Source organism: Sminthopsis crassicaudata, chromosome 3 (genome assembly GCF_048593235.1).
Source record: "Sminthopsis crassicaudata isolate SCR6 chromosome 3, ASM4859323v1, whole genome shotgun sequence".
Classification (NCBI taxonomy): domain Eukaryota; kingdom Metazoa; phylum Chordata; class Mammalia; order Dasyuromorphia; family Dasyuridae; genus Sminthopsis; species Sminthopsis crassicaudata.
The window spans coordinates 166,984,977-167,008,214 of NC_133619.1; the positions used below are offsets into that span (position 1 = coordinate 166,984,977).

At 33.1% G+C, this 23,238-nt stretch overlaps 1 protein-coding gene across 9 annotated transcripts in view; it reads left to right on the forward strand.

Moving 5' to 3' along the window:
- MYO16 (myosin XVI) overlaps positions 1–23,238 on the forward strand; it is an 899,069-nt gene that overhangs the window by 789,074 nt on the left and 86,757 nt on the right. For all 9 annotated transcript variants that reach the window (XM_074299517.1, XM_074299521.1, XM_074299522.1 and 6 more), the window contains one exon: positions 6,032–7,234. In XM_074299517.1, coding sequence (XP_074155618.1) covers positions 6,032–7,234 — 1,203 coding nt within the window. The remainder of the gene's footprint in view (positions 1–6,031; positions 7,235–23,238) is intronic.

Consider the following 23,238-nt stretch of genomic DNA (forward strand, 5'->3'; position numbering starts at 1 on the left):
CAAACAAACAAACAAAACCAAAATCAGCCATTTCTTTAGTTTTTCTTTGCATTAAAATTTAGGCTGACAGCACCAATTTCAGCATGCCAATGAGTGAAATAAATCCCAATTAAATGGATTGCAAGCTTTAGTTAGTGCTAGCTATAGAAGTAAATTTCTATATTGAGATTCTAACAATGTTTTTATCTAATTAATTAATTAAAGTTAAATTGCATATTCAATCTAAGACAATTCCCATTCATTTATAACAGGAGTTACCATTGATTTATATTACAATGCTTATTAGTAATTATTTATCTTTAGCATTATTAAAAATAAATAAGGCACATCAAAGAATATAAAATTAAATGTAATTGCTTTTTACAAATAATAACCAAAAAATTTTAGCCAACAAGATAAAAATGCAGAAAGAGAAAACATAAAAATATTCTCCTGGAAGAAGATAATTTGACAAGTTACACAAGTCTAGAGTAAATGACCACCTCAACCCTAGATTTTTGATCCAAGGCAAATTAGGGAATATCTTTAGTTTACTTTTCTGTAAAATAAGATTAGACTAGATAATTTCAAAGATTCCTTTCAACTCTAAATCCATGATCCTATGATTAATAAGACTGAAGAAAATCATATGTTCTGATACATTGGGAAATAAAGATGAGAGTAAATACAGAAATAAATAAGTATAAGAAACAACATGGAGTGAATATGGAAAATGGTTCAAGGGAGAGAATTTAAATTTGATCAGTGGAAAGCAATTGGAAAGAGTAGTAATCATATGTTAGAGCTGTTGAGCTCAAACAATATTGTCTTACACAGTGCTTACTCAAAGATATTTACTTCTAAATAATTCATAAAAACACTGGATGAGTAGACAGGATAAATCGTACTCATTCCCTTATTTTCTTCTAGGTATTTTAATATGGTAATCTTCAAAATTAAGTTTATGGGTCAAAATTCAATAAAGGAATGACAAAAATACATACATAAATAAGCAAATCAAGGTTAGACATATGTAGACAATAATTCTTACAATATCTTCACATGTAGAAAATCCATGGCACAATTATAAAACATCAAGATTAGAAACAAAATATACCATAAAAAGAGAAAATGAGGGTGAAGCTCCACTAATAGTAGCTTTATTCAAGATGGAAAAATCAAGGTGAAAAGAATAAATACTGAGTGATTTGAAGTGGGAGTGGGAAAGGGCATGAATATTATAAATCATTAAGTCATCACATAACATGGTAGTGGTTGATGAAATGAGAAAAGGAAATAAAATTGTTAAACAAAATCAAGGGCACATTATACAGGGTAGAAGTATAAATGAGATTAAAGAAAATAAATTTTTAAAATTTCCTTTAAAAAAAGGAATCCATTTACATATAGGTAAAGGGTCACTAGGAGACAGAAAAGTATATTCCAGAAATGCTTTTTTGTTTATTCTAAAGACAAATGTTAAGAGCAGAACTGATTGAGATAAAGCAAAATAATTTTTAAGTCAAGCATAAGTATGCTGAGGAAGAATGAATTTATAATCAGAGAATTAAAATGATTTATATCTAATATTTATATAGTACTTATCCTTTACTAAGTACTGTGCTATATGCTCTACAATTATTATCTCTTTTGATCTTCACAACAATCCTGGTAGGTTATGTCCATTTTACAGATGAAAAAACTGAGACAAAGGTTGAATGACTTGCCCAGGATCTCATAACCAGTAAGTGTCTGAAGCCAGATTTGAATTCAAATATTCCTGACTTGGGCCTGGATCTCTATCCAATCTATAACCTAGTGAGAGTACTCTTGTTCTAGATGAGTAAAATGTAAGATTAATAAACTTGTATCAATCAAATAGTATACAAAACCCAATAGATCATATTTTCTTTAGGGAGCTTTCAAATTTTGAATCTTCACAAAAATTATCTATGCAAAATTATTTTCCAGATACCTCAACTCAGTTACAATTTGAAGGGGTATGTGAGTTCTACTACACTGATAATATCCCCAATTTCTTTGCAACTGCCTGTAGTCCACTTTATACAACATAAAGTCAGAGGCTGTTTAGGACACTATGAGAGACCCTTAAGTGCTAACTTAGGGATTAATTATGACATAATTTTTACTTTAGATTTGCTTTATATGATTATGGAAAAAATAGAAGACAGCTTATGCAAAAATGAAGTACCTTTCAAATTGGAGAACTAAAAGTGAGCTAGAAAAGGTCCTTAGAAAAGAAGCAATGTGGTGAAGTTGACAAAGACAAGATGCTGTATCCAAATTTGTCTTAGATGTCCATTATAGGCAATAGAGCCTAAATGTGAAGACTTCTTTGATTGTCAATAGGCTCAAATATTTGCAATTATACAATCATGTTAAAATGATTGTATTTTTATGTAAAATGGTATTTTTTTGGTAAATAATTAGGGATTAAAACAAAGAAGTATTCATCTTTGCCATACAGAATTCTCAGTGCCAAATCCAAATGGGAGAGGAATTCCCTAAGGATAAGCTTCTCCAGATGCTCCTATTGGAAGATGATACAATACTGATCATATTAGGCACTGAACCATTACAAAACCTCCTGAATGAGTTTGGTTGATGAGAAAATCAAGTGGATAATGTAATATGCTATTTTATATGTGCATAATATATATTATATACATATATACACCATACATACATACATGCATGCTTTCCAGCCTCTTGAACAGAGATAGAGAGTTTGTGTGGTTTTATTAATGAATACATTAGATATATTTTGCTCACCTGATTTTCAATAGAAATTTCATTATATTTTCCTTTGAAATGTGGTAAAAGGCATCATTTATCTGAACCTTGAGTACTAAATCTTGAGAAATGTATTATTGAATGTACCAGACATGCAGTTAAGTGTTCTTTCACCACCTGTAATACTGTACTGGAACATAATCTTCCCAAATAATCTTATAATGAGGTTTCAACAGATTCTTAAATTTTTCAGAGACCTTCCATTTGTCATCCAATTATAACTGAGTTTTTGCACCTATAGTAAATGTGGTCAAAAATGCTGCTTGCCATTTTGGAATATCATTATCTATTCAATTCTTTGTTTTATGAAGGGGAACTTTTCTGGATGCCTGAGCGTCAATGAGGTTAAAAACATATGACATGTATATTTATGCAAATGGAACAACTTAAAAATAACCTCAAACATTCCTCTCAAGAATAGAAAAGAAAAACAAAACACAAAGGATTCTTGTTTAAGAATTCTTCTTTAGTTACTGGTATATGAGGATCCAGGATAGGATACATGATTTAAAAGTTCTATCCTTTAGTTTTTTCATTGTGATCATACCAAAATTCCATTTAAATTGGACACAATTTGACCCATATATACCTATAATAATCACATCATTCTGGCTTCTTTGGTGAGATATGAAGTTATTGAGTTGTTTTTGTGGTTGCTGTTTCCTTAAAGTTCAGTATCCAAACTTTTTTTTTCAAAGAATAACTTGATTGGTTTGGAATGCAGATCAATCAGTAAAGCTCAATATTTCTAAATAACTATACATCATTAAATTGAACTGAATGTAGCCAGAATTTGTATTTGTGGTCATTATGATTATTTAATCTCAATATGTGACAAGCTAAACTTTCCATAGAATCTATAGTTTATCTGTCAAAATATTGGTCTTCTGGGTCACATTTGGGATAGAGCAAAAACTTTCCAAAAAGAAGTTGCTTATGAACTAAAGGTCTCTAACTTACTGAGAACAATTTTAAAATGCTATATTCATTCCAATGGACTGTCGTGGACTTGTCTGCTTTGAAAAACAACCACCACCACCAAGTAATGATACAATATAGCAAAGGGCATTTTTTTCTTACTACGGACATTCCCTCATTTTACTAGTTCCCTTCATTTACTAGTTATTGGAGTTCCAGTTATTTAAAGCTAACTTTTTTCCCCATTATTAGAGATTTAGAGTTCTTTTTGTTAGGTTTTGTTGAAGGACCTTAACTATTTAGGGGCCCTATTTGAAATGAGCAATAAATTCCATTTTCTTAGTTAAATAATTCAATAGTGTATGAAAAGTTGATATTCACAAAAGAGACTTTCTAGAAACATTAATAGTTAAAAATTAGAATAATGAAATTTATCAAACTTTTCAAAATTCAATGTAGTTTGTAAAATAACATTTTATCATATAAAACAATTCTCACTATTTCTAGAGATTTTATTTATTTAATAAAATTACCTTATTCAATAAGATTTCCTCATTATTGCTTGCATAAAATCAATCATCCTTCAAAAAACTTCTATTATGCTTTTTGTATCTACAAATCAGCAAGTGTATCCATTTGCTCCCTTAACTTTGTTTTTCCAACTTAATTTTGCCTCTGATTGATTAATTGATTCCTACAGTGTTTGATGATTTGGCATTACTTTATTCTCTCTCTATATATATCTCTGTGTGTGTCTCTCTCTCTCTCTCTCTCTCTCTCTCTCTCTCTCTCTCTCTCTCTCTCTCTCTCTCTCTCTCTTTCTCTCTGTCTCTATCTGTTTCTGTCTCTGTCTCTTTCAGAAAGATTTCTCATCATTTATCTTTCACATTTTTTGTCCCCATTAATGATTTATTTGTTTGCCTTTTTTTCTGAAGCATATGGGTTAAGTGACTTGCCCAGGGTCACACAGCTAAGAAGTGTTAAGTTTCCGAGGTCACATTTGAACTCAGGTCCTCTTGACTTCAGGACTGGTGCTTTATCCATTGCGCCATGTAGCTGTCCCATTTGCTTGCTTTTTTGTATTATTTTAATAACAACCAAAGTAAACTTTAAGCAAATTTATTCTTTATACTGCAAACATTTTTATCCAATAGCATTAGCTCTGGGCTCTGAGAGTAATTTTCAATATGACTTCAACTAAAGTCAGTTCATTTCTATACTTCTTAGTTTCTTTGCCTCTAAAAATCACTTAATCAATAGGTATTTCTTAAATACTTATTCTTTTTAATTCTTTGTGTAAAAAATTTAAAATCAAGGTAGTATCTGCCCTCAATGAGCTTACATTCTATTTTGTGACTAAAGTGAATATATGCAGAATAATTATACCACTCCCACCAATAACTGAAGAATTTGGAAAAACATCTGAAGAGATTTGCTCTTAAGTTGAATCTTGAAGGGAGCAAGGTTTCCTAGAAGAATCGAATTATTATATTTTAGAATAGGTGAAAAACCAGTACCAGGGCATGAAAACGATAAATGAAATGTCATGAAAAGCACAGCAGATTGACTAAACTATAGAGAACAAGTTATAGACAAAAGAGAGACTGTGATAGAGATAGAGAAACAGAGATAAAAAGACAAAAATGTGTAACCAACCTAGAAAGACAAATTAGAATCAGATTGTGAAGGTCTGTAAGTGTTTTGTTTTTGTTTTTGTTTTTTTTCTGAAAAATCACTTATATAAAACTATAAGGATTCTTTGGAACTGAACTTCTTGTGCTCAGCATTACTCATCTTCACAGGAGAATAAGACAACTTAGAGTATAAATTAAATGAACCTTCACCAAAAGTAGAATTAGGTTTTTGAGATACTTTGAACAAATTCTTTGAACAATCACAGTTAAATATAGCCTAGATTACTTTGTGTATCACCATGCCATTTTTTTTCTCAATCTAATGTGTTTAAATTCTCTTCAACCAGGGTAAAAACATGATTAGATGTACTCAAATATAAATATTTTATTATCCAACTATCTCCCTTTTCTTGTGAATAAGCTGTTACTCTTATCAATACTAACAACTAATTAATATTGGTCTTGATATTGAAAATATTGATGTTCTCCTTTTGCAAAGAATAAAGTGAGTTTTGCTTAGGAATCCGAAGGAACTGAACTGCATTGTTGAAGAGAAATATGGTCTAGAACATAGTAGAATCTGAAATAGTAAAATCTATGAAGAGTTAAGTCCAAGCTAAGCTACATGTGCAAGCTGTCAATTATTTGAGGAATTTCAGCTCTACATGTTTCTTTTTCTATTCTAGTGTTGACCCGGCCTAGACCACATAGTGATGATTACAGCACAATGAAAAAGATTCCTCCACGAAAGCCCAAGCGAAGCCCCAACACAAAGCTTAGTGGCTCATATGAGGAGATACCAGCACAAAAGCCTGGAGAAGCAAAATACTTAAGTGTTGTAAATAAAGTAGGCCACCAGGACATGATGACAATGCAAAGAGCTTCTTCTTCAGATGGACCACATCAAGGAATCCTCAATTTATATATGTCTCAAGAGGAAGAAGAGGAGAGCGAACCAGTGTACATAGAAATGGTAGGGAACATAATAAAGAACAGTTCCACTGAGACAGACAGCCCAGATCAAGGAGAATCTGTTTATGAAGAAATGAAATATTTTATGCCAGAAGAAAGCAGCATAAATACTTTGGGAATGGTTCCACTTGTAACTGGATCCCCACCACTGTTTTTTGATTGCCGAAAATCTCTAGCTGTTGATGATGTTGACATAAACAGTCAAACGATAGGGACCTTTAGAGATACTTGTGACATCCCACCACCTTTTCCAAACCTACTTCCTCACAGACCTCCACTTCTGGTCTTTCCTCCAACCCCAGTAACCTGCTCTCCAGCATCTGATGAATCACCTTTAACACCTTTGGAGGTCAAAAAGCTTCCTGTACTAGAAACCAATCTGAAATACCCTGTGCAGTCAGATGGATCAAGTCCGTTGTCTCCACAGTATTCCAAAAATCAGAAAGGGGAGAATGACAGACCATCATCCCCTGGTCTGATGGTATTCAATGTTTCAAACAAAGTTTCTCCTCCTTCAACTCCACCTCCTCCACCCCTCCCACCTCCTCCGGTGCCTCCACCTGCTGCTTTTCGACCTTCCACACATTTTACTTTCCCCCCAGAAACTCATGCTCCATTTTTTGCTAATGCTGGGAAAGCAGTGACAAATTCAGAGTTGCCCAAAGTACCTCAGAAACCAAATTCCACCCATGGTGCAGTCTCTTCCAGCTCGTTCTCTCAGTTGCCCTATTCCCCTGGAAAAGTGGCAAAAGTTGAGCACAGAAAACCGAATTGTGGTTCATCCTCTCCATTACCATACAGCCCTCCAAATTCAAGACCATTAACCAGTCCTCTAGATGAATTAACAAGCCTGTTTAACTCAGGACGGAGTGTGCTTCGAAAGTCTGCAGCAGGAAGGAAAATTAGAGAACCTGAAAGTAAGTAAGCAGGAACTATTTTTTTTTTTCTTTTACTCCTATTTAAGAAAATATAGTAGAATAATCATGGTAGATGCTGAAGTAGATAAGAGTATTAGAACTAGAGTCAAGAAAACTTGAGTTCAATCTAGCCTTCAACAGTTACTAGTTTTTGGACAAGTTGTTTAATTTCTGTCTGGCTCAGTGTCCTTATCTGTAAAATGGGGATAATAGTAGCATCTACTTCTCAGGGTTATTGTGAGGAAAAAGTGAGATGATATTTGTAAAGTGCTTTATAACTCTAAAAGTTAATAACAATATACATATATACACATATGCATGTAATTCACAACATAATATATAAACATATATAAATACATTGTTTTGATTACTATTATTTTTAATGATTTCTTTTAAGCAGTTGTTAAAAGTGATGTTGACAGAATAGGAAATTAGTTAAGCACTAGGGTTCTCACTTTACAGATAGAGAAATTCAAAGCTATGAAAATGTTAAAATATTAGAATAAAACTGTATATACTAAATAAGAATCAGGTAAATATTAGCATTTCTATGCAGTGTTTGGTTTATCCTTATTAATAATTACCTACATAACAGCAACTCATCCCCACAAAGTGCTTACCTTCCTCATTACTGAATCATGTTAACTTGCAGGCATATTTCTATAAGCTTCATGAGCCATGTTTTGTCTATCAAACCATTCTCTTTTATGGTTTACCTTTTTTCCCCTTTCTGTCATTCTAACATAGTGATTATGAATATGTTACTTCACCTTCATAGCCCTCAATTTCCTCATTTGCAAAAGGAAGTGAATACTTCCTGGAAATTTCCCTAATTTATTTAAGCCAATTTTAGTTGAATGGATAGTTATAGAAGAAAAAAACATATGTATTAAGTACTCAGTATGTGCAAAGCACTATGTTAAATAGACAAGTGAAACAATAGAGACCCTGCTCTTACAAACTTATAATCTAATTGCAAGAGACAGCACATTAAAAAACAAAATAAAACAAAACAAAACAAACAAAGAAAAAAATACAATTAATTCATGGAAAGTAAAACCCAGAAGTGCTGGAAGGTGTTCCAGAGGAGCAAATACCTTAAGTCATACAGTAATACTCAGGAATACAGAGATGTAACTATAGAATAGTTAATAAAACCCAAAGTACCTCACCAGTGATAGAATAGATGGTAAACCAGGTCCTCCACCTTACCATGAGGACTGAAGTTGGTAACTTTCTTTTTAAACAAATAGTATGAACAGCTTTATCTATAATTCAGGAGAATTGGAAGGAGGACCTTGAATAAAATCACAATTCTGACATCCCTCTTATACGTGTAGAGTTTGGAGAGGAAGCAAATTCAGTGATCAGCAAGAAGACAGAACAGGGATATTAGCAAAAAAAAAAAAAAAAAAAGATTAAATAGAATATACTGCACAACACTTTTTCCTCTGACCCTTGAATGGGCAGTGGGTGATCTAGTCAAAGGAAAGGTCAGAGAAATATCTATCACCAATTCAGGCAGAATTTTAAAGATTTCTTCAGCTAGATTGTCATTAATGGCTAAAAGAAGTAAAAGAAGGTGAATTACAAAATATTAGCATGTCTTCATAATTTAATTCAACAATAGTTTATTTTTGTTCATGAATAATTTTCTCCTTTCTTATATCAAGTTGAAGTATAGACTTTGGAATCAAAGATTGCACAGTTTACTAAATTTAAGGCATCATTTCACATTAGTATCTAGAATGGTTGTTTCAAGTCATAGCTATAATATTAACGTGCCTATTTCCCTAATGTCCTTCCAATCTTTTCCATTTTTTAAAAATTACCTTTGAGTGTTAGGAAAAATATCAGAGTTAATTTAATCTGCCTATCTCTAATTATTAATGAAGTATTTTTTCACATGGTTATTGAAAGCTTATTTTTTATTTCCTTAAAAGTTGCCTTTCCATTTTTTTGACCATTTATAAATTATAAGTTTTTATTCTAATACATTTCAATAATGTCCCTGTGTTTCATAGAAATTATGCCTTTATCAGCAAAACTTACTACATTGATTTTCTTCCCACTTATCTGCTTCCCCTCTGATTTTAGCTATGAATTTAAGTTTTGTTTGTGCAAAATTTCTTAAGTTTATGTAATCAAAAATTATCCCTCTCATCTTTGCTAATTCTGTTCTTTAATTGATATACTGTTTCTTCTATCAATAGCTCTAAAAGTTCTTCCTTATCTCCCTAATTGCTTATTATGCCACTCTTTATGTAAAATTTATATACCCATCTTAGAGTTTGTTGGTCTTTGCTTAGTTTTTTTCCTCAATAACCATTAATAAAAGAAATTGAATTTTCATCTGCAAAGATTTTTGTTTTTTACAAATCTTACATTGAAATATTAGACTTTACAATTGTTTGTTGCTTGTTTCAATCTTCATCTTCAACCTTCAATCTTATCTGATTCTGTGTGACCCCATTTGGGATTTTCTTGGCAAAGATACTGGAGTGGTTTGCTCTTTCCTTCTCCAGCTTATTTTACAGATGAAGAAACAATAAACAAGGTTAAGTGACTTGCCCAGGATCATATAGCTAGCAAGCAATAAAGGCTAGATTTGAACTAAGGAAGTTGAGTCTTCCTAGCACTTGTTCCAGAATTTTATTCACTGTACACACAAAGCTTAGCTTAGCACTACACTTAGAAGCTAAAAATTGACAAGATTTTATTGGAGCTAATTAAGAAGGTTTAGTTAAAGGTTTTAGTTAAAGAAATAAAAGGAAGGCCATGTTATAAGGCAACTTCATGGTAAGTGCTAAAAGGATAGTACTCTTATAAAGCTCTTAGGTATAAATATGATGATGAAACATGAATTTAGTAATTGTCTGTCCCTATTGTAGCATTGCCAGCATTCAGTAACACATATTAGAATCTCAAATACAATAGTGATATCTTTGCTGTGAAATTATAAGATATATTTTCCTTCTGTGAACTTTTTTATGAGGCATTCTTTAATTGAAAAAATTGCTTTGAGCTTCTTTATGACTTTTTCATAAAGATATGAATTGGCAATTTCCCCATCTAAAACAGTAGGTAGAAGAGAAAATTGAGGAACATGAAACAAGCAAGCTCCCCATCCAAAAGATTTCTATTTTCCAACTACCCATTGGAGACTTCTATACCTAGTGATAGTCTGTGATGTGGGAAATATTTGTGTGTTTTCTAGAAGTATTCCAGAAACATAACACAGGTTATTTGGATTTTTCTTAAGTATAATGAAAAAGGAGTTATAGCTTAGGTGGAGAAGGAAAAACAAGTAGGATTAATCTATAAACTTCTAAGATCAATACATATATATACACACACAAAATGTTGATGTTGTCATTGTTGTTAGGGGGAGCTAGCCTTTGTCACAAAGTAAGGAAATTTAGAAAATTGTAGAAAGGACAAAGTTGGCAGCAGGTCTTCAATAAATCCATTCAACAAGGCCTCAAAGTGCCATTCTGTTTGCTAGGGTAATTCTACCATTGTAAAGTAATCAGACTTCTTGATTGTCAAGCATTTTGTTTAGTTTGATTGTATTTATATGATAAAAGACCTTTCTTTCATTCCTTTCCTCTCCTCACTTTCCTTCTTCTCGCCTCTCCTGTGCGATCCTCTCTTCTATTCGCCTCTCCTCTCTTCTTCCTTTGCCTTGCCTTGCCTTCCTTTCCCTTCCTTCTTTCTTTACAGTGGTTGGGGGTTGGAGGGATCAAGAAAAATATATACTTGCTAACTGAAAAAACTAGTAATTTATCTTTTAAAAAAAGAAATAACTTATTGTTTATTGTTAAAATAGAAAAATGGTCCATCTTCATGTGCCTTGGAGGGAGGAGTGAACCACAAGATGCCTTGTGGTATCTCAAAGGCTGTGCCCTTTTAATGTCTATTGCCTTTGGTTATGCTACTTGTTTTGTTGCCAAAAATTCTAGTTATGGTTCTAAAACTTTTTTATATGGTTATTACCATATTCCCCCCAAAATTGTAGCATTAATTACATTTCTTCTGAAAAAACAGAATGTCATTAATAACTGACAATATTATTTGGATTTAAATCTTCCATTTTAGTTTCCTTACATTTGAACATTTTTCTAATTGAAATGACTAGCTTTATATTTGAATTTTTTCTACTTGAAATTATTTTGCTATATATAACTTCAATAAGTGACTAATTCACCCTTTATATTCATCCCTCAAAAATCCATTTGAAAAAAAAATCAATTTCTTGCATATTTTCCAATAGTCTACAGAAGATCCCCCTTATTTCCTTTATATTAGTGACCTTGGACAAATAGAACTATTGAACTTTTGTGAATCATTAATTTAAAGTTGCAAAATTCCCCAGCTGAAATATAAAACCATGTTAGTTCAAAAATATGCTGCCCCTAAAAAGAAATTGAATTCCTAAAATAAAATCTCTTTGAAGTGAGATACATATATGCCTAACTGTGTATGTTTATCATATATATATATATACATATATACATATATATGTATATGTATATACACACATAAAAAGAAGAGAGAGTAAAAAACAGAAAGAAGGAGGGAGAGGGAAAAAAGGTAGAGAGAGGAAAAGAGAGGACTCATACTGAAAAACAACAGTTTTCTAGTCTGAACTCAGGGGTTTAAATAAATCAGATTTGGTTTGCCTGAGTTCAAGCTAATAATGTAAACTTACCTGTTGGTTGATGTGACATATTTGTTTTCTATATGACTAGCATAGGAAAAATAAACAACAATCTCTCCTCTTCCCTATGCTTTCTCCACCCCCCCCCAAAAAAAGAAAGTTTTCTTTGGGAAATAATGGCCATTATTTTTCAATCTGCCTGTATATGTCTGTGTCTCTGTTTGGCTGTTATCTATCTATCTCTCTCTCACTTTGTATATTTTACAAATATGCATATATACACACATGTAAATGCTTATATTATACTGAATTTAGACAAATCATATGGATTATATTAAAGAAGCTATCATTTTCTATGTAATTTTATCAGGTAGAGAGAATCTCAATATTACATGGGTTTACATAAAGAAAACACAAAAGAGTGGGAAAAAAAAGATTTTTTAAAAAGCCAATCATTCATTTTTCAAATGATATTTTTGTAGGATTTAATATTTGTGGTGGGAGGTTTACAGAATTTTCCAAATTATCCAATTATAGTTAGCATATGCAAAACCGTATTTCTATACTTGGATTAGGGAGTTTTGATGTAGTGGAGGGCTCTTCATCAGTGGTGGAGATGGAGATCAGAGGTTTGGTATCAATTGAACTTGATACAAAGAAAAATGATAGAAAAGAAATGCTAACTTGAGAAGTAAAATGGGGGAGGGGGTCGTACAGTTTAGAAGGAGGCAACTGAGCTTCCCAAACTCACATATGCCAGTATCTACTTTAAGGCTTATAAGAATATTATAAAAAATAGAAATGGATTATATAGATATAAATCCAAGTCATTTCCAAATATGCTATGCCCCTAAAATCAGATATTCTTGAAAGAAAAATAAGAGAATGAAAGAATAAAAATGGAGAGGATGGAGAAGCATGGGTAAATTTGTGTATGTAAAGAAAAGTACACAAGATTTCTATGTAAAAAATGTTTAATATGAAAGTGTTTTAATATTCCTTTCCATTTAAATAGAAATGTTTTACTAATTTTATCATTACTATTCTCTTTGTCCGCATTATAATTATCATCCTTTTACTAGGAGCATGATTATAGGCTGTGTTCAGGTTTCAAATAATCTAGATTTGTATGGAAAATACTGGCTATTTTTCTACCAATACAATAGCTACTTGATAAATTGCCTTTTAAAAACTAAGCATTATTGAATGCTTAGTTTTTATACCTTTTCACATACCATTATCCCATGAATGTTCAAAATATTTAGTTCTATATAGTGCTGAAAAATCTCTAATATCCACATGTATATAATTCCTGATTTCTTTATTCCCAGCATGTTAAACACGATTCATTTTGGTTAATAGAAAGATGTATTAACTCCTTGAGGCCACTAGGGTGCCTCATTGTACTAATTGGCATTTTGGTACCTGGCTGAACTCATCCGTTGAAAGATACAAAATTTGCCAGGAAAAAAAGCAGGATTCAGAGCAATCTAAATTACAAGCAGAGATAATGACTTGTTTAAGAAAAAAAAAGCATTTGGGGAAATTAGATGTGCATCTGAGAAATGTATACATGTTGGAATTCTTTTAAAAGAATTCAATTTTATTATTTTTCAAATGCTATAAATTTTTAAATACAAAGCATAAATGAGTAACAATAATTAAAATAAGGAAAAATTATGATAAATTTAATCCACAATATTGTTCTGCATATAAGCAACTCTTTAATATTTTTGTTGAATGTGTAAAAATGTACTAAAATTCTTTACTATAAATAAAATATTTTGACATTCCAGAATTGCCTATTAGATGCCAGTATTGAAGACATTTTTACCTAATAAAAATCAGACATGACATATCCAAATTATTGTAAATAACAAATTAGAAATATTTTAAATATTTTTTCAAAAAACAATTTACAAAGGATCTTAGTGAGAATCAAGTTCATTATCCTCATTTTACAAATGAAAAAAATTAAGGCTTGCAGAAATGAAATGACAGATCTTCTGTCATCCAGTTTACTAATGACAACCATGATTCAAACACAAGACTCTAGTTGGATTATCTGGTCTCTTTTATAGCATTGTAGCTCCTCAGTATTTTGTTCATTTGGAGTTGTAGATTTAAAGATAATGTAAACTTAAACTTATCTGTTGGGTGATGTGACATACTTTTTTTCTATATGACTAGCATAGGAAAAATAAACAACAATCTCTCCTCTTCCCTGTTCTCTTCCCACCACTACCCCTCAGCCCTCCCCCCAAAATATGTTCTGTAGGAAAGATTATCCTCGGGACTAAAAGCATTTAAATTGTTATGGACAGTGGGTTGCAAAGCATTGCAAAAACAACTTGTCTCTAAAAACCATTAACTATTTTTCATAATTCGAATAAAATATTTCTCAGGAGTTAAGTTTCCACCAAAATTACAATGCACTATGCAGGATTCTTGATATTACAGCAAATGTCTCCAGAGGGTGCAGCTAATACAATCAACCCACTCTGCCACCCCCTATAACCACTCTAAATTTACTTTTTATGTAGAAAATGTGTGGACTTCTAAATATTTCATCAAAACAGAACTAAGTACGAAAGATCAAAGTTCAAAAAGATACACAATAGCATTTTAAATCAATATTTTATGAAGTTAGAAGCTTTTGCACCAAATTAAATGCTGTTACCTAGAAATTGCTTAGCAATGAGAAGCAGATTTTCATAGATCCATGAAATAACAAACATGAATATGTGATTTGTTCAAGAAGAGTATCTGGAAGTTGCTATTTTCTGTTCCTTGTGCTGGTAATAGATTTATACAAGTCCCTTTGCCACTTTCTCTGTTTCCCCCTCTCCTCCCCCTTTAATCTCTGATACACTTTAAAGAGATTATAGCCTGAGAAATTGACCCACCTATGCAAATCTTAACATCCTATAAGAGGACAATCCATAGCATTTTGGCTACTCCAGCATTCTTAGTCCCTCTGTCTGGTCCCGTGTCTAGAATAGTTATATCTTTTTCACTCCTCCAAATTCTTTACCTATATAATTATTTGTAGCGGGTGGTGGCATGAAGTTGCATAAAAATTAAAAAGGGTATGAACAAAAATAGCACAGAGTTTACTGATGTGTGATTCTTCTCATTGATCTAGTACACTAGCATCTCACTAGCATAAGTTATTCTTCTGTTTAAAAAAAAAAATGGAAGTCTTCCTCAGCATGCTAGCAATTCTGCTGAAGACACTGCTGATTTTTTTTCTAATTTTCCACGTCAATCTTGAGGGGAATGCTAGATTAATATCCCCAGAGAAAGAAGTTCCTCACTTATTCAGAAATCATTGGAGCTATAAAGCTTTCTTTCCTCCCCCTGACCATGAACCTGTATCTTGACATAGGGTGAATAGTTCTAACAATGAGAAAATAATTTTGTACTAAGTTCTTGACTTCTGTGCAGTAATTCAATAATCCATTATTAAGCACCAACAGCAGCATGTATAAGGTGAGAATTAGTGTGGAGATAGGAGGAGGAGGAGGAGAAAAAAGTTGACCTTGAAGGAAGAAAAAACTGAGTTCAAGCTCTACTTCAATCCATTGGGACTTTGTAATCAGCTCTCAGAATCTATAGTATAAATATATATATATATATATATATATATATATATATATATATATATATATGTATACTAATAGGCTGCTGGTCCACTTTGGTTGAGGATTTATCATTATGGAAAATTCTTCAGCAAAATGAAAGCAAGAGGTCCATCCTCCCTTTCCTCCCCAAAATGTAACTGTTATGTAATCCATATTACATTGTTAGCACTTTTATCAGCTAGAAACTGGGCAATTATTCAGATAATCTAGTCATTTGAGATCACAAGAACATAGATCTTGAGCCAGAAAGAATCTTAGAAGACAAGAAACTTACTCTATCCTCCATTCTAAAAATCAGGATTTATGACTTCCCCAAGGTGACTAGGTTATGAATGAGTTGTTACTTTTTATTAAGCACCAGGTTAGACGTTCATTTTCTATAGAGTAGAGGCTATAGTATTTTAGCAATTCATTTAGAACACTGCAAATTGTTTATTGTTCTGATATGTTGCAGACAATAACCCTGATGCATTGTCATCTGTAGCATCTTTCGTGTATGGATGTCCAGTTATTTATAAGACACTGGGCATAATTTCCCAACTGAGAAGCTTATGCTTCCTTATACATAAAATTATAATTGATTTTGTAGATGCATAACTCCTGTAAATCTTATAACTCCTCCCCTTCAACAATGATGAAGTGATAAGAGACTTGCACAATCTAGGTTTATCCAACCACTGCTCTCACATGTGGGCATGGACTAATCCCTTAAACTCTTTGGTACATTTCTTCATCAATTGAATAGAGTTCATAATACCTGCCTTCCAAACAATGGTGAAAGTAAACTTTTCCTTTTCTCCCCTGACACTTCATGTGGCCTTTACATGGATTTTCTTATGTTCTTATTATTTCTTATTGTCTTAATTTTTCTTATTAATTTTCTTAATATTTCTTATTTCCCCTTCTTTGATACTTATTTTTGAACTTCTTGCTACTTGGAAAAAAAAGATAATACCTACCTTATCCAGAAGGCTATAATCATCTAATGAAACAACTGTAAAAATATTTTATAAATTGTAAAGTTCTACATAAATATCAGATTAAGAGAAATTGTGTGATGTAACAGAAAGAAGACTGAGTATGAAGTCAGAGAATTTGGGTTCAAATTCTAATTCTGCTACTTAGAGCCTGTGGGAACTATTTTCTCATCTTTAGAATGAAAAGGTGAGATTAAGTGAAACCTGAGATAACCTTTCAATTCTAAAGCCTAAAATTATGAAATTATGGTAATTACACACTGACAAAATTGGGTCTTCATTCTTCCCAATGCCTCTATTCTCTTCTCCATAGTTCCTAAGAAAATGCAGTAACATTTTCCTCTGCAGAAACCGATGCAGAAAATTATTAGAGCCAAGATCATTGCAAAAGACAAAACGAAGTCAAATACAAGCATAGCATCAAGAGAAGATGTTAAAGGAGGTCATATAAAATGTCTCTTTTTTTGTGTTGCAAGAAGGTGTATTCCCAGCATATTGTAATAACCTAAAACAAATTATAAATTAAATATAGTGTCTCTCTTTACCCTTCTATCTTCCCTCACATGCCCATTCTATGTGCATTCCCACTGCATAAAAATCATAAATATACAACTTGAAGTATCCTTAAAGGCTAATTGAATCTAAGCACTTCATTTTACAGATGAGGAAACAGAGGTATAGAACAAGACTTGCCTCATGTCACATAATTAGTGGCAGAATGTGAACTCAAGTCCTCTGATCCAGAGTCAATACTCTTTTTACAATTCAGAATTGGAAAAAACCTTAGATATCACTTAAGTCTAATCTTCTCCAGCTTTATAGATGAAGAAACTAAAACCCAAATCCAATTCTATCATTCATTTATGCTTCTTACTTTGGCTTCCTTATGTCCTTCATTGTTGTATTGCCTCCTCCAGAAAGGATGAAGCTCAGTATTAACAGATATATTTTATCCTGGAGGTTCCCCTTCTCTAAATTATCTAAATTATAAAAAATTATTCTTGGAAATTTAATCCCTTAATGCACTGAATGAAATATCCTAGTAGGGATTTCAGAGAAAATAACAAGAACATTTGGCAAAGCTTCTTAAATCCTAACATACAAGTAACACAGGACTAGGCTACCCATGACAATGCAGAAAATGACACTATAAAGAAGACAAGGAGTCATATTTCTTCCTGAAAAACATTAGATGAGGAAATGGAGATAAATTAAAACAAAGTAAATATCAATGAAGTGACATATAAAGAAGCCAAACCAGCAGCCATAAAACCAGAAGTAAAACTTAGATTTACCACTAAAAAGGATTGACTAGATCTTTTAAACAATCTTTGCTTTCATTTCTTCATCTGTAGAATAAAGGCAGTGGACTGGATGACCTTGAAGGTCTCTTTCTGCTCTAAAAATCTTACCATTATCTATCTTATGAATTCTATTCCTTTGGTTTCTTACTTACTACTATATTATGTCACTTTAGTAGTGGACACTTTGAAGGCCAAAAAATGAGTCTTCAAAGACCAACCAAAGCAGCAGTCATCAGAAGCAATTGTGTATCTAAATACTCAGATGCTTATATAAATCTAACCCCTCTAACAATAAAAATAGGCCATCTTTTCCTTTAAAGTTGGTTCAATTCTTGTCTACATTCTATGATGACTTTGCCATAAAGGGTTTGTTTAACACCTAGAAATTTTCTTCACTTTCATCTGACATTTTGAGGATCCCTATGGAGTATTGATACCTTAGACCAAAAAACAACCCATTGCTAGGAATTGCTGTTGGCAGGTGCTTTAACAATTTGCTTTTATTGCCTGTGGATTGTCAGTCACACTGCCAAGCTTGGATTTTGTATATATATATTTTATCATCTATGAAATGAGCTCAATCTTGGCAAAGAAGCCATTACCACTGTGATATTCTTCAATGAATTAGTTGAAGAGGAATGCATTGTACCTGGTATCCTGAAAAGAATGCTGCCTTTTCAGAAGTGGATTATCCTTCATAACCAGTAAATATTTTTCATATTATCAACATGTTAAAGCAAGCAGCTATTGTGTATTGTGTATCTCTATGCTAGATTGTAAATTAAACTCCCACTGGGGTTTCAAAAGAGAAATCCAGGGCTTTATCCTCTAAGCCATTCAGCCTCTCTCCTTAAGCAAGTTAATAAAGACCTTCCTGGCTATCTGCATCTCATTATACTCAAATAATACAATATCATGGGGTTTTCTTCCTTTTGTGAAGAAATGCTCAGAAATGACATAGTGTGAGGAATATTTTCCTAAAGATGTGTTGGATTTATGCCATGCACTCTCTTTCCTAAAGAGTGTTGGGAAGAAAAACCTACTTCTTAATTATCTACCACCATTTGAGTCTTTAATATATGACTCAGATCTTTTTTGTGATTAATCTTAAAATAAGCCAAGAAATTACCCATAACACACCTAAGAGTTTATTATAGTCACTATATATAGATTTATCCTAATTCTATTAAATTCTTGTGAATGAATCATTATTAAATGAGTACCTACTGTGTGCATAAGTCTCTCAGTCTTTTGGTCAATCTGGCTTTGATTTCCATACTTTAAAGTTATTAGTTCCTTTTAAGAGTTTCCTTATTTGTAACAACTTTGTACATTGGCAGCTGCTAGAAAAAGATTAATGAAGAATGATGAACTTTAATATGGATAATTTAGCAGATTTTAAGTAGAATGTAAATTCTCTGAGGGTAGGGACAAATAAGTATTTATATCTTTAGCATCTAGCACAGTGCTTGGAATATATTAATTGCTTAATAATGGTTGTTGAGATGAAGATAGTGGCTAATCATTTAATTACTATTTTTGGTATTTGAAGGATTCTTGATATTATAGCCTGGGCATGTCCTCCATTTTTTGCTATCATAAATTATTTCAACAAAAAAACAAAAATATTTGTAATGAAAAAGGATTATGTCTTAAAAAAAGAAAAAAAAGTTTAGAAAAACATTTTTGGAGGGGGAGAGAAAGGGGGCTTCACTCCTCTGGAAAGAAGAGTGACAACTCCAGCTCTCGTTGGACTTTTTTCCATGAAGTTGTCAGGGAAAACACCTCAGCATTTTTCCAGCTGTTTATGCTGGCACATCCATCAACCAGCCTTCATCCTGCTCCTCTGGGTTCTCAAAGGGAATCACCAGCACCACGTTGCCAGCCTTCAGCTGCAGTGTATCATTGTCAGTGGCAGTGTAGCCATTGTCAAGTGGCTCCTGGGTATTCCAACATATGAAGCCTGAATATGAGGTAAGAATTACAAGAAGAACCAGAAATGTTTGTGAGAAGGATCCTTCCAGAGTTAAGGAAGAATAGCCCCCGTAAGACTTTTTTAGTTGGGGTAATTAAATGGGCCAACACATCAAAGGACCAAGTCAGGAGACTGATGAGAGGCTTAAATGCCTATTCTGACTACAATCCTTTTCTCTGTTTGAAAGTTTGCCTCCATAATATTTCACAAGATCAACACCTGTTACAATCATCCAGAAGTGATAGTGCTGCTTGCATTCCTCAGTGTGCAGGCCATTCTGTGAGGTGAAAATAACAGCAAAAAAAAAAAAAAAAAAAACCAAACAAACAAACAAACAAAACAAACAAACAAAAAAAAACAACAGGGAATTGTTAAGGGGCAGGTCAATTTATCAATGTGAATCATAACATCTGAAGGAGTTACAAGGCAGCCTTTGTTGACACAACTGTTGCAGACTGGGAATGAGATAAATTGGAGGCAGAGGGTAGAGGAGAGAAAATTCAACGACCTCTCAGAGAAGTCAGAAAACAGCAACTGCCTCTCAGTCTCCTAGTATCATCCTCTCACAAGGGGGGATCTTCTGGGGTGAATCTTCAGCAGCCACTGTCAGGTGGCTCCCATATATTCCAACACTCCTTAGTGAGCTTGGGAGCCCAAATTAAATAACACAATAATAATTTATATGTACATAGTCTTTTAACTTATTAAAGTACTTTAACATGTATTATAATGATATATCTGATATTTACATAGGATTTTAAACAATTCACATCTATTTTTTATTATTTCCATTTTGCAGATGAATAAACTAAGGTTGAGAAAGGTTATTTGGTCCCATTAGAGTCACATACCTAAAAAGTGGTTGAGGAGCATGTATATCCAGGATTTGCTGACTGCAATCTATTACTTTATCTATCCACTGTACCATATTTACTCTTCAGTTACCATCAAATAAGATATTTTATGAGGTGACGGGATCACATTATCTAAGTCTAACTACTTTTGGGATCCTAAGATACTTCCAGAGAGGAAGTCACTCAAATAATAATGATAAAATCTACAGTTGTTTGTCATATAGGCAGATTTTACCTCACACAAGGAAAGCTGCTTAAATTCTTACATTGGGATATTCAGACAGTGAAAGATGAGAAAAATGCCTAAGGTTCTTAGAAACCAAAGAAACAATGATGTAATGAAATTTCTAGAGGGGAAGAATGTATTTGTGATTTTATGAGTGGGGGGCTCAGTCTCTGAATGAGTTGATCTTGAGGCCCCAGTGGGAGGTAAAAACAGATTGTTAATGCAAGAGGCCTCCTCCTGGCTGAATGCCCAGACTATTGCAAACTATTGCCATTCTTCCCTTTTTTAAGCAGGTACATCTGGGTCAGTTTCACAGAGAAGGTCTCTCAAGGGTTTAGAAGAGGGAGGTTTTTAATGGAAAGAGGTACTCCTTTACTCAGGCAGATTGAATTCCCCTTCCCCATCTCCTAGGCACAGACAGGTAGATAGATGTCAATGCCAATTGACTAGGAAGGTGGAAGTTTACTGCAAGGAAGATTCCAAATGTTCCAAATTCCAGAGGAGGGACTGGAAAGCACTGAATTAGGAAAAAAGAGCCAACCAGTGCCCAAAATGTCTAGAAATTGCCCCTTCACATCCTCCTCCAAAAAAGAAAACAGTAGTATTAAGAATCACCACAGGAGGCATGATTATTTATTTCACAACAGAAATAGAAACTTGAGCAGCCAGCTGGTAGTAAAGTAGATGTTAAGGTTTTCCTTATTCTCATCCTTGTGTTCTTAACTTACTGTCTTTGATTCCAGATTCTAGCCAACTTTGTTAAGCTCAAAATGGATCTTATGGAATAATAATAATAGTGACGTAGCATAGCAAGAGAGAACTTGGGGTAATTCTAGTTAGGAATTTTTTTTTAAATCATTAGCTACTATGAGAGTTGTTGAGATATTCTTATTTCATCTTCTCTTATTCATTGAACCCTTGCTCTCTCCCAGGTGACACTGAATAACTAGATATTCTTTCCAGTTCTGGTTGCATCTCCTCTAATATCCCCTAACTCACTGAACCTATTGAAGGAGCCTGAATATTTTCTACCTTTCACTTCTACTTCCACACTCTCCCATAAAATGCTCAAACTCTCCTTTGAGATTAATTCTTTCCAAATTTGGTGCCTAATCTCTCTTTTTTTTTTTTTCCCCCCCGTTGGAAGCTTTTCTTTTTTTTTTTTTAATTTTTTATTATATATATATTTTTATAATATTATCCCTTGTATTCATTTTTCCAAATTATCCCCCCCTCCCTCTATTCCCTCCCCCCGATGAAAGGCAATCCCATACATTTTACATGTGTTACAATATAGTCTAGGTACAATACATGTGTGTGAATATCATTTTCTTGTTGCACAATAAACATTAGAATCCGAAGGTACATGCAACCTGGGCAGACAGATATTAGTGCTAACAATTTACATTCACTTCCCAGTGTTTCTTCTCTGGGTGTAGCTACCTCTGTCCATCATTGATCAACTGGAAGTGAGTTGGATCTTCTTTATGTTGAAGATTTCCACCTCCATCAGAATACATCCTCATACAGTATTGTTGTTGAAGTGTACAGTGATCTTCTGGTTCTGCTCATTTCACTCAGCATCAGTTGATTTAAGTCTCTCCAAGCCTCTCTGTATTCCTCCTGCTGGTCATTTCTTACAGAGCAATAATATTCCATAACCTTCATATACCACAATTTACCCAACCATTCTCCAACTGATGGACATCCATTCATCTTCCAGTTTCTAGCTACAACAAAAAGAGCTGACACAAACATTTTGGCACATATATGTCTCTTTCCGCTCTTTAGTATTTCTTTGGGATATAATCCCAGTAGTAGCGCTGCTGGGTCAAAGGGTATGCACAGTTTGATAACTTTTTGGGCATAATTCCAGATTGCTCTCCAGAATGGCTGGATTCTTTCACAACTCCACCAGCAATGTATTAGTGTCCCAGTTTCCCCACATCCCCTCCAACATTCATCATTATTTGTTCCTGTCATCTTAACCAATCTGACAGGTGTGTAGTGGTATCTCAGAGTGGTCTTAATTTGCATTTCTCTGATCAGTAGTGATTTGGAACACTTTCATGTGAGTGGATATAGTTTCAATTTCTTCCTCTGAGAATTGTCTGTTCATATCCTTTGACCATTTATCAATTGGAGAATGGTTCGGTTTCTTATAAATTAGGGTCAGTTCTCTATATATTTTGGAAATGAGACCTTTGTCAGAACCTTTGTTTTTAAAAATATTTTCCCAATTTGTTACTTCCCTTCTAATCTTGTTTGCATTAGTATTATTTGTACAGAAACTTTTTAGTTTGATGTAATCAAAATCTTCTATTTTGTGATCAATAATGATCTCTAGTTCTCCTCTGGTCATAA